The following is a 12379-nucleotide window of genomic DNA, read 5'->3' on the forward strand; positions in this document are numbered from 1 at the left end:
AAAGAAGTGAAAAGGTTTTAAAAAAAAACAAGAAATGGAGAAAGGTGTGACAGCCTATTGGCATTGATCAAATTTGAAGAAGAGCGTTGACCAAGTGAGGTTTTCCTTGGAAATATGAGCTACAATGTGAAAACGTACTAACCTCCGCCTTTGAAATGTTATAAATGTCAAAAAATATGGTCATATAGCAGCGGTATGTAAGGGCAAACAACGATGTGAAAGGGGAGCTTGGATATGGAAAGTGTGGGAAAGAACTTAAACTTAAATGCTGTAACTGAGGTGGAGAACATACTGCTGCTTATTGCGGCTGTGAAGTGAGCAAAAGATCTGAAGACATCAGAAAAGTGAAATCAGAGCTGGGAATAAGTTATGCTGAAGCTGCAAATAAAATCCCATCCTAGTCAGAAAGACTCAAACCAACAGTAACGAAACGCCAAGTTCAAAACCTCTGGAGGAGTGTCCCAACATAGCAAAAGACTTGTTGATTCTTAAAAATAGGATTTTGTCCTTTTTATAGTAGAAGTTATCATTTTTTTTGCTCAGACAACAAAGACAAAAACTAAATAATAATGAAAGCTGCAGAAAAGTATCTTGAAGTGAAAGATTTAAACTGGGAAACAGTTGAAAGTATGATGGGAAACCATTAGGACCATCAGAAACTGGCAGAGTAACATAAGCATAAAGACAAACTGGTAATTATGAGGATTAATTTGATTATGTATTTCATTTTGGTTCAAACCAAAGTTTGGAAAACTATTATTATTGTTTTATTTTTTTCTGTGGTGAGTGTTGTTTGCCCATTAAACTCCTTATCAGTTGGTGGCGGTAATGCACTTTTACTAGTTTAATCCTGTATGTCCGAATCTTATCCTAGATATAATATCTTCTTCTCTTTTAATTCTATTACATTTTCTTAATTCTCTAACCTTTTTTTGAATACTATAATAAAATCTAGCATTCCCTCCTTTATCCCATTGTCCTTGCCATTTCTTCTTGAAATACATTATAATAATATTCTTTAACTCATTTTTTACTTATGTTAATGTTTAAATCAACATCCTTTTAACGGCACTCATAGCAAAACTATCAGCTAACTCATTACTTATAACACCAATGTGAGCAGGAATCCAGACTAATTTAACAACAGAACCACCATTTCGAATCCTAAAAATTGAGTGAAAAATATCCAGTATAAAATCTTGCCTTGATTCTGAATTAAATTCTAGAATATTTATTAATGCACTACTTGAATCTGAACAAATTAAAACCTTCCTTTCTTTTGTTTCCTCAATCCATTCTAAAGCCATTAAGATAGCCATTAATTCACCTGTATACACTGCCAATTTATCAGTTATTTTTTTATTCCTCATAATATTTAAATCTGGGAGGCCATCTTTGTTTAGCTGTTAAAAAAATTAAAAGCCGCCCTTTGGCTTATTTCTTCTGTTTTGGGAAACCCTAGCCTCCTATAAAAACAGCGCAAGAAGAACGATCGATGTTTCTGCATTCCACTGATGATGTCTACCTCCCTTATCGGAGGGGAACGTTCAGAGCTCGATTGGTCAGGTCTGGCTGTGCTCTCTGTTGTTTTATGGGAGTCGGCTTCCTCCAGATGTTTGACAACTGCTGCCTTTACAGGAGTTGGGGTCCTGTCTGCTCTCAGTGATGTCAGCCCCATAGAGTTAATAGGTAACGTGTCTGTTTTATATTCCTGTTGTTTCATACATGTTTTTCCCTGACTTTTTATCAACCAAGGCAGGTGCAGCTTCCCGGTTAGCTAGCATTAGAAGCTAACTGTATTTAGCCTGTCTAGCAGGCAGCAGCTACTGTAAACCTGGTTAACTTTAGCTTAACCTTGGCTTATAATTAAATATTTAACATTCTCTGTTTCTTTGTCAGAAAAAATGAGCCGTTAAATGAACTTTAAACTGTTTTTAAATGTACCCCATTGTGTAACAAATGTAACGATGTGGCTGAATGGATAAAGTCTGTTTTCGGCACATCTTTAAACCAAGCAGAGCTAATAAATGTCAGCTCCCTCAGCGTGACTCTGACTGAATGACAGGCCGCTGCTTTCCTTTTCCCGTTTTAGGACTTTGTTCAATAATAAAGCTCCGCTCTGTTTTGATCACATGATATCGGGCGGTGATGCCAGTTACTTCTGCTTTCTGTAATCTCTGTCCAAGATGGCTCACATCTCCAACTCCGGCTCTGTTGCCTTTTTTAAAAGGTAGGTCCAGCAGGTTGACTGGGAGCAGGTTTAACTGTTTGTTTGATCGATCAGTGAGGAGGAGGAGAGGCGCAGCATCAGAGCCGCAGTCAGCCGACCGTTAATGAAGCGGCCACCGGTTCCTGTCACGAGTTCGGTTCCTGTGGGGTCCAACAGGGGCCCGTTTAGGCGGTACAGGGAGTTGGAGATGATTATAAGGATGGTTTAAAAACAAAAAGAACAAAATGTTTGGTTAATTTTCCAGAAAAATAATTTTGAGGAAGTGAAAAAAGGCGCAGCGATTCGGGTTTTCCTTTTTTTTCTTCTTCTTCTTATGTCTTGCTCTGAGGAGAAGCTGAGGATCTCTGGAAATTGGTCAACAATACGATTTCCGGTCAGGTTTGAACATTTTCTGTTCATATTGAGAAGCCAATCCCTTTCTGTACCACACTCGGATCATTCTGTGTATTATACAGTAGAACCTGGAACATGACATTAAGTAAAATCCATCTAAAAGTGTGGTCATATACAGGGGCGGATTTAGGAAATGTGGGACCCTAGGCAAAGACAGGCGGGGGGCCCTCTAAGATGAGAAGACGACACATAAAACCGCCCCATTCTACAGATAGAGAAATTTTAATAGAATAGACATCCATTATCTGTTCTAGGTTGTGTCCCTCTCTTCTTGTCCCTTTTCTTCTTGTTTTCCTCTCTATGTTTTGTACTCAGCTGACTTTTCATGCTGTCTCTAAAGGAATGAAAGATTTTTTCCAAGCACTAAGCTCACTTAGCTGATTGCTCCTTCCTGTGTTTCCAAAAAGGCCAAAGTAAATAACCCAGTCCTTCTTTTCACTGTAGACAAGCCATGATCTGCTTATCTGTTCTCCATTTTTCATTTGGATGAAATAATAGCTGCATGAATCATGACAGCAGACAAGCCCTAGGCAACCACCTAGTATTGCCTAATGGTAAACCCCCCCCCTGGATCTGTAGCTGTCTAATACTTGGCTGAGTGTTACTAATAAAGTAACTTTAAAAGTTTTTTGGGCACATCTTCATAGAGAATCTATCAGACTACGAGGATATTTGTAGAAAATGGAGGGTGTTGTATGCTAAAGCTAACACCCTTGCTGGTAAATTTGGTGCATGTACTGATGTAGTCAAAAGTGGACCTATTTAATGTATATTGTGCCTCTCTGTACATCACTCACCTCTGGTCTACATATAAAAAAACAACCTGCAAAGGCTACAGGTGGCCTATGATGATGATACTTTGCAGGTACTTTTTCTAAAGGCCAAGATGGACTACTGCGAGTGACATGTTTAACAAAGCAAGAGTCAATAACTTACACGCTGTTTTGCAAAAGTTAATGTATTATTTATTTATTTTTTTATCTGTAGAGCTGTGGGGACAATTGTCTCCTTAAAGCTCCAAATTGATAATTGGTGTTTTGTTCTTTTTTACTTCTGTTTTATTCTTACTTATTTTATTCATTGGCCCATGAGTCTGGACTAAAGCCTACCTATTCATCAACTCTGATGTGGAAACATAAGTTAGGCCACAGAGCAGCAGGTGAGTCACGACAGGATGAACAACAACTTTACGACACGTAAAGCTGGATTGATCTTAAAATCAAACAACACAAAATAAAGTTCCTGTTTTTTTTTGTTTTCTTTTTTCTTAGGTCAGACGAGAGGACCTCAGGTTATATATAATCTATCTGAAAATTTTTTTTTTTGTCTAAATGACCATTTCAACTAAAAGTCAAGCTGATAAATGTCAGAACGGCCACTTAAAATGTATAAACATCTCTAAATATATAAAACTTAATTCTTACTAGTATCATTTTGTTTGTTTTTTTACTTTCAAAATTCAGTTTCTGTTGCCAAAATGTAATTAAAAAAATATATTATTACAGTTAGGTCTGGGAGTGTGATTTTGATCAGGAACAATCTTATTTCACTGATCTACAAATGAAACAACAGAGAGGAGTGCTTTTAATAAATGTAAAAACGGCCTGCCATAGCCCACTTCATATATACTTAAGCATTAACTCGAGGAACAATCTTCTCCTTCGCCATCTTCCTCTCCTTTGTAGCTGTAGCGCTGGTTCTCCATCTTCTAAACACATTCTCCTTTTTGTTTCATTTCTTCATTAAAATTTGTAGTTCCAGTGGGGTGAAATAGGCACTTCCTGTTGTCATGGTGACTCGGCAAATCAGTGCTGCGCTGATAATGGCTTTTCAAACTTGTTATGCACGTGCTAAACTCTAAGTGTTTCTACTTGGAATTGATAGAACGAATTCATCGAAGAAGTTCCCGACTTAATGCTGGATCATTCAGAGTGGTGGATTTGATCTGAGTTTGTTAAACCTGCTTCTTGAAACGGACCTCTACTCATCTGCAGAGCTCTCTATAGCATGAATGCATACTGGTGAGCTAGTTTGGCCATTTGGTTTATGTATGTAGAGGAAGGGACAAGTCTGAATGCAGGACACCAGAAAAGAGGATTTGGGTTTGACACCACTTATTTAAAATGACCTGGATAGATGAACAGGATGGAGGAAAACGAAGCAGGGTTTTATTTTCTGAAGTCTGGTTTACCCACGTCTCGTTCAAAGTAGAGGACTTTTATGGGTCAAAGCACCAAGTGATTTATTTCAATCCTATATTATATACCCAGGGGTTGACGTTAAGGATTTTTTTGGGCAAGTGACTTTCACATTTTATTTGCCCAGAAACAATTTTTAATTGCCCAGTATAATGTTTGATAAATATAGCTCCTAATATTCATTTTTGTATATATATCAATGAAACATGTTTGTTTTTTAAATGTTTTTTTGTAATTCAGTATTTTTTAAGTTTCCAGGTTCCTGGTGTGTATCTGCATGCGTCAGATAATGAACTCAAGCCTACATTACTGTGTTAACATGCTTTTCAATCCTTCCTGCACATTCTTTTCAGACTAAACTTTGCTTTAAATTGTTGTGTGCTTGGAAAAATATAAATTGTAATAAAAAAAAAAAAAAACTTGACAGGTTAAAAACTTACACTACTACTACTCACCAATTTAACATGTTTAGCTCTATAACATTTAAATGCACCACTCCAATGTCTAAGAGAAAAATGTAATGAACATTTTTTAATGTATGACCACTGTACAGAAGACTGCCATATGATAGAAATATTTACACTGTGCTCATACAGTTATTATTATTATTTTCCTAATCCCTGACTGATAATTTTTAATCTAGTGTGTATTATAGTATAGATTAAATTCATCATCCAGCTGCTGCTCTGCAGAATTCTCTTCCCAAGAGCTGAATCACGCCATCTAGTGGAAAATTGTGTGGCTTTTTCAAATGTGTACAAACAACAAAAATTGTACCGGCAACGCTTGTGGGTCGTTTTCAGCGAATGTCGGTGATTTTAAAGTAATTTTGAGTGATAAATAATTTTCTTTTGCGATCCCGACAATAAAAACGACTTGCCCCGGGAGATCGGGTGATGGTTAATCGAGCCCTGTATACCGTAATGACCTGAATATAGGACGACCCTGATTATAAGATGACCCCCTCTTTCCAGGACCAGTTTTTAGGAACAAAAAAAAAAAGACTCAGATAAACCAAATTTATTTGGTTTAAAGAAACTATTTTATATTGAAGTGCATTGAAAGTTTTGTGCAATTAAATAATAAAAAGTAAAGAAAAAAACAGTAATGACATTTCATTAAAATCTTGCAACACGAATGTTGTTTGAACTTTGCTCATGGAATGTCTCAAAAACCATTTTACTCACAGATCCTCTCTGTGGCTGCCTCGCTGTCCCTCCTACTCTCACCCTGCAGCTCTGCTATTTTTGATACACTTTTCCTATGCTGATTATTGCCTTTATCTGGTCTTTTTGAACATGTTCTGACATTGCACTCTGTAACGCCGTATTTCTTTGCGGCCTGACAGTTGCTTAAAGCCTCTGCTGCGTTGACCAACATTATTTTAAAATCGGCGTCATAACTCCACCTAAAATGTCAGCAAACTTGTCTGACTTTTGATCTACTCCATTCTCTGCAGTGACTCTCTGTTTGTGTCACTTCTTCTCTGCTGTGATGGAACGATGACCCCAGCCACAGTGAGGTCGTTGGCGTTACTCAGAACCGGCGCTCTCTGCTGTTGCGTTTGTGTGCAGACCCCAGACAACTGCCAGCCTGTATACTTGGTTTGACCCCGATTATAAGACGACCCACATTTTCATATTGTTTTTAATGAAAAAAAAAAAAAAAACTTGTCTTATATCTGAGCCAATGCAGTAGTTTGCCATGGCTGCAGCTGGATAAAGTTTGGCGTAGAGAAACTTGACCGGTCGGCGCAGAGTCTGACCTCAACATAATAGAGCATCGTCTCAATCTTAACTACTTTTAGTTTTTAGCTTTCTTTACATATATTCACAATTTTAGTTTCTTTGTTTTTTATATATTCATAAATTTTCCTTTTTTGATATCGATTACACAAGGATAATATCCTCTTATAATCGAAAGGGTGGACTGTTGTCGGAAAATTTTGATTTCTTTTCTACTATATATTAATTTATACCATTTACTCCATTCCCTGCAGGATGGTGTTTGTAGACCAGACGTAGCTTCTTCCCATAACAAACCAGATTCTTTCTCAAGGTTTATTCATAACTTATTACTGTTAACCAAAGTGTCTGTAATTTGTTTTTACTCTGAATACTTTTGCAGTGTTGTAAGTAAGGGGGAACGAACGCTGCTCATGCAGAACAGAGCAGAATGCTGTGGCATTAGGGCTGTATGATGACTTTTCTCTCTTTGCAAAGATATGAATAAATGTGCCGACTGAGTGAAATTCATTGATCTTATTTAACTAGGATCAATAGTTGAATACTTTTTTCCCACGACAGTCTCACATCTATGATCATCCTGAGGAGGATGTGTAGTTGAGGTCGTTATTGTTGGGAGCTGGGATCCATCACCCAATGGAAGAACCTGTCTTTGCATTGTGACTGTATTCCTGTATTCTTCCTCCGTAGCCCAAGTAGCAGCAACATGGCTGCTGATGACAAATCCTCGTCGTCTTCCTCAGCCGAGTGGAACATTGAGCCGCCTGCCTCCTCTCCCGCCAGCCCCTCCCACCTAACCCACTTCAAACCGCTCACTCCGGAGCAGGATGAGCCTCCGCTCCGCCCTATTTACAGCTCTCTAGTCAACCTGTTTCGCTTCAGCAGCAAAGGTAACGTTTTACGAGCTGTTTTTAAATGCTTTACAGCCATGGATCTCTGCACTGTTAAAGGAAAAGTCCGGTCAGCGAGGAATAATCAATGGATCATTATCTATACCTAAAAGTAATACGTTTGTGGTGGTTAAATTAATTTAGCTTTAATCATTAAAAAACTAAAAATGATAACTTTCACCTCCCTCCTGCCATCTTCCAGCAGTGACGTCACGGTGCGGTTAGCCTAGCGCCATTCTCCCCGCTTTACAAGCAAAATCAGTGGGAACTACTAGACACATCTGCAATCAACAACAATTATTGAAGATTTCCAGAGGACTTCACCATTGAAATTCACCAGAGCTATAGTGAAACTGACAATGCCCACGTGCATGGCAGCTGGATGCTGGAATATATCGGGTAAAATTAGTTATTTCACCTTTCCGATTCCTGATCCTCCACGGACGGGTTGGTCGTTGGATCGCCAACTTGAAGAGGGAGGATTTGCCATCGAACTTCTTGCCAGAGAAAAAACCCGTAATATGTAGCCAATATTTGGAAGAAGAATGTTTTCAAGATGACTTGGATAATAGCGCGTTGTGACAAACACCAGATACAGCACTGGGACTTGATCAACAGCCGATACCGCACCGTGACGTCACAAACCGGTAGGTGGCAGTAGTGTTCTTTGACAAACATGGATGCCTCCAGTAAAGCACATTCACATGAAAATTACTCTGAATTAAAAACACTTATCATTTGTTGAACATTTTGTAATAATCTCATATTTAAAGTAATTTCTGAAGTTAGTATTCTGAACGTGACCGGACTTTTTATTTAATTTTAAGAAAGTATATAAAGAACCAGAGTGTGGGTGCTGCTCCTGTATGTGGTGGGCAAAAAAGAAGTGAAACACGAAGGGAAGTGCTCAGTTTGTGCAAATAAGTGTAGAAAATGATGCACTTTATGTATGAGTTTACACCATTACCTGGCCACGTTAGTTGGCATGTCCTCGCAGCGGATGAGTTCTGCTTTGCCGCCTGTTCTCACTGCCAGTCGGAGGCGGAGTCTCTTTGTGTTTTTCAAGGTAAAATCATAAGTAAACAGCTGATAAAGGTAGCAGCAGTTAGTGAGAGTTTAATGATTGTCTTTTCACCTTAGCTAAATTACTAGTTATCTGCTCTGATATTAGCCTGTTAGCCACTTCAAAGACACTCTGCTTTGGTAAGACCAGAGATATTTCAAAAAATGTGCTGGGTGGAGCTTATTCATAGCTGTTTTATTTTCCAAATAGTCAAATATGTGATTGTTATAAGCCGGTAGCGCTGTTTGGGCCAGCTGAGTGGCAGTGTGCAGCAAAGGGAATGTAGGCAAGGCAACGCAAATTTACTTGTATAGCACAATTCAGTACAAAGATAATGCAAAGTGGTTTACATGATTAAAATATAGGAAAATAAAACAGAATCAAAGCAAGTAGGAAAAAATAAGAAAATAAATAAATAAAGAGGCAAAGGATAATCTGTCCCAGTCGACCTAACACAACCTGTCAATCCTTCCTTTATCTCAGTGACCACCATTCGTCCCAAAGCGAAACCGCCCTGCCACAGCAACTTGCCAGAGTAGAAATAAGAATGTTTTTGTTCTTTGCTTCTTTGGAGCCATGAAGACTGATTGATTGGTCTGTGTCTAATGCATAAATCATAATAGATGAGGAAGTGTTTGCTTTGGGATGGAAACCTTATATGTCTGAAACCATTCCTTTAGTCTACATTTATTAGCTTGTCTGTCTCCTATATTAATCACTATGATATATGTTGAAGTAGATCTGCAATTTTCACAACTTTCATAAGACACTTTTTCATAAAGTAGAACATTAATTCATTAAAAAAGTTTATTTAAATTCTATAAATCAAAGTTTTCTGCCCAACAGCGATGATGAACTGCATGGCAGCATTCTATACACAGTGATTGTAGCATCTAGGCAAGAGCTGTAAGTCTAGGAAAGAATCTGGTTGTTATTTGAAATTATAAAGTTTAACTTTTTTTATGAAACGCAGCTTAAAACTAGACAAAAACTCTTACATATAATGATTAAAATGTGACTAAAACTAATAGTTTTCATGCTGAACACGAAAACTAAGACTAAATCTAAGATGGCTGTTAAAAAAACACTGGTAGAGATATAAACATAGAATATATAGAGAAATGTGAAGAAAGGTAGAGATATAGACATAGAATAGATTAACTGAAAGCGGTGAGCCTTTGACTTCTCTGGAGTTGGATCTGCAAATCCTTCAACCCAAAATGGATGATTACAGAAACATTTTGAGCTTAGTAACAATATTTATTTGTTTTTTAAAGCCTTTTTGTCCTAAATGAATATATTTTAGTTCAACAATATCAAGAACAAAAGAATATTTGCTCTACGGTCAGGTCTGATTGCTCTCTGGATGCATGTGTCCTTTGCGCTCAGAAGAGGGCCGTCCTGCTGCCATGGTTTCAGAGAAGCCGGACGGCCTGCCCCCCCGCCGGCAGTCAGAGAGGCGGAGCCTGTCCTCCAGTCCTTCCCATTCCGTCTACAACTCCAGGACACACCGGAAGCAGCATCCTGACAGCCTCAGGCGCACGTCCACCGTCTCTGGTAAAAAAAAACACTCCACACACAACAATCCGGTTGGTTTTATGTTTTCTATGGTTCATAAGAACAGAACTCTTCTTCTGCTGCAGGAAAATGTTCGGAAATGATTTCAAGGGTTAAGTTTCTTTGTGCTGCAAAGTTTGCTCCTGCTTCCTTGGATATTCTATGATTTTCTCTTTGCTAAGTAGAAGTAAAATGCCTGATGTGATTGAATCTTTTTTCTTGTCACACTTATTGATTGATTTAGTTTAACTTTAACGCTGCTGGTCTTTCTGCCTCTCTCCCCGCATGGATGAACTAATCACTGATTAACTCTCCATGTCTGTATTCTTTGACTCTTGCAGTAGATCTGCTTTACAGGCGCATGTTTATCTCCCATGCAATCATATTGAAGATCGTTTTTCTCATTCTGTGTATACCTTACATTTTCGAAAACTCTTAGAAATATTTTTGCCAACTAAAAATATATAGTGTGAAATTTTTACCTTGGCTTTTTGCAGTAACACAGTTAAGGTAATTAACCCAGAGTTCAATTCATTTTATTTCTATAGCGCCAATTCACACGTCACACGTCATCTCAAGGAGCTTTACAGTTCACCAGATCATCCAGTCGGATTGATTCAAAGTTTTCCATCTAAGGAAAACCAGTTGATTGCATCGACTCATTGATTCAAAGGCAATCCTTCACACTAAGCATGCTTGTAGCGACAGTGGAGAAGAAAAACACCCTTTTAACAGAAAGAAACCTCCAGCAGAACCAGGCTCAGTGTGAGCGGCCATCTGCTGAGGCCCACTGGGGTTCAAGGAGACAGAAGCAGACATAGAAAGAGAAGCATAGATACAAAAGGCAACTTTAAAAGGCGGACCCATCCAGGAAACACACAGCTTCCATATCAGAGGATGAAGAGAGCAAATCCAGTTAGTCACAGTCAGAGAAACAGGACTACACTGAAAAACAGAGACAGAACCAGAGACATCTTTGAAAGGAAGCTCAGAATGTAAGAAGCTCTTTGAAATAAAACTGTTTTTATGACCTGTCTCATTTAGGCTAGGGGAAGTGAATTGGGGGTGGGGGGGGTGGTTGGGGCAGAACCTGTTGGCTGCCACTTGTAATCTCTAAGGTAATGACAGAAATCCCTTGGCAGCTTACACAGACTCCTGTTCTAGAAATGCTAACCGTGCTAATTGCTATTATAAGATGCCAAAAACAGGTAAAAGGGAAACTGGAATCAGTTCAATTCTGTCTGTAAGTAAGAGCTTTAAAACAACACAGAGATATAATCAGTAGTCCTTTAACAAGACTTGATAAACCTGCAGAAACATCTGCTAGCACTTGCAGGTCCTCTTCCATATTGGTGTAAATGCTGGTTGGACTTTTCTTTGCCAGCTACCTAAAAAGGTTTGTTCTCCCCAGCTTAGAGCCCCGTTCTGTTAACATAAGCTTCTCATGTCCAACTGGCCCAGAAGCAGCAGGACATAGAAGACCTCCTTTCTCTGTCCCTGCAGATCAGCCAGTGGACATCAATTCACTGCTTTTACTCACGTTTCTTTTACTTTTGCTACTTTAGGATCTTCTCGCAGTTGCTGCATGTTTTTCATTTCTTTTTCCTTTGCCTTGATGCTTTGCCTTCTCACCTCTAAATAGAGTCCTGCAGCTCCTGCTCCACTGTAGCTACTACTGGATGACCGTTCTGTTCCTGTGAATATTAATCCCACCGTCCGTCAGCTTCTGTCAGCTTCCATCCACCTGGAAGCCTGGCAGAGTAAAACCTCTGTGGCTGGTTCTGCAGTTTGCACTTCTGTGCGACTCCAAGCTAGGAGCTTTGCTCAGGGCCGTCTCACACCTTGCCGATTTAGCCAGCAAATGCCTGACGTCTCAGAATCTCTTGAAACGCTGGCATATGCCATGTATTTCCATGTATTTTTTTTCAATTTTGGGTGTATGCATAGAGTATTAATTTCAATTCCAGAACTTTTGTCCAATGACAGCCTAACTTAAGATTTGGGTTTATCCCTTTAGTTTTGTAACCTGACTCCGCCAGATGGATTTGCTCCGCATATCCATCTGGAAACCTTCCGTTGAAGTAATTTTGGGAAGGGGCGAAAATACTGGTTAGCTGATTGGCCTATGTTGGTGATAGACGGGCCAATCAGATCAACGAAGCATATGACGTACTAACAGAGCGACGACGAAAACACAACCACAACCCAGGCTACTCTTGCTAAAACTAGTCGGGAGAAGAGCAAAAACATCTTTTCCTCTGAGAAAAGCCTCCAGAGCAGTGTTTTGCTCTTCTTTCAGTGAA

At 38.9% G+C, this 12379-nt stretch overlaps 1 protein-coding gene across 11 annotated transcripts in view; it reads left to right on the forward strand.

Moving 5' to 3' along the window:
* The first annotated feature begins 1560 nt into the window (after positions 1-1560).
* The window catches only part of pikfyve (phosphoinositide kinase, FYVE finger containing), a 54080-nt gene continuing 43261 nt past the window's right edge, over positions 1561-12379 (forward strand). For 6 of the 11 annotated variants that reach the window (XM_038301393.1, XM_038301395.1, XM_038301398.1 and 3 more), the window contains exons 1-3: positions 2210-2230; positions 7257-7456; positions 9909-10076. In XM_038301393.1, the coding sequence (XP_038157321.1) occupies positions 7273-7456; positions 9909-10076 (352 nt within the window). In that variant the 5' untranslated portion in view covers positions 2210-2230; positions 7257-7272. Of the gene's footprint in view, positions 1690-2209; positions 2231-7256; positions 7457-9908; positions 10077-12379 lie in introns of those variants that run through there. The other 5 variants (XM_038301394.1, XM_038301403.1, XM_038301397.1 and 2 more) reach the window with 2 other exon arrangements.

The sequence above is a fragment of the Cyprinodon tularosa genome, unplaced genomic scaffold (assembly GCF_016077235.1).
Source record: "Cyprinodon tularosa strain WSP-4 unplaced genomic scaffold, ASM1607723v1 ctg467, whole genome shotgun sequence".
Taxonomy (NCBI): Eukaryota; Metazoa; Chordata; class Actinopteri; order Cyprinodontiformes; family Cyprinodontidae; genus Cyprinodon; species Cyprinodon tularosa.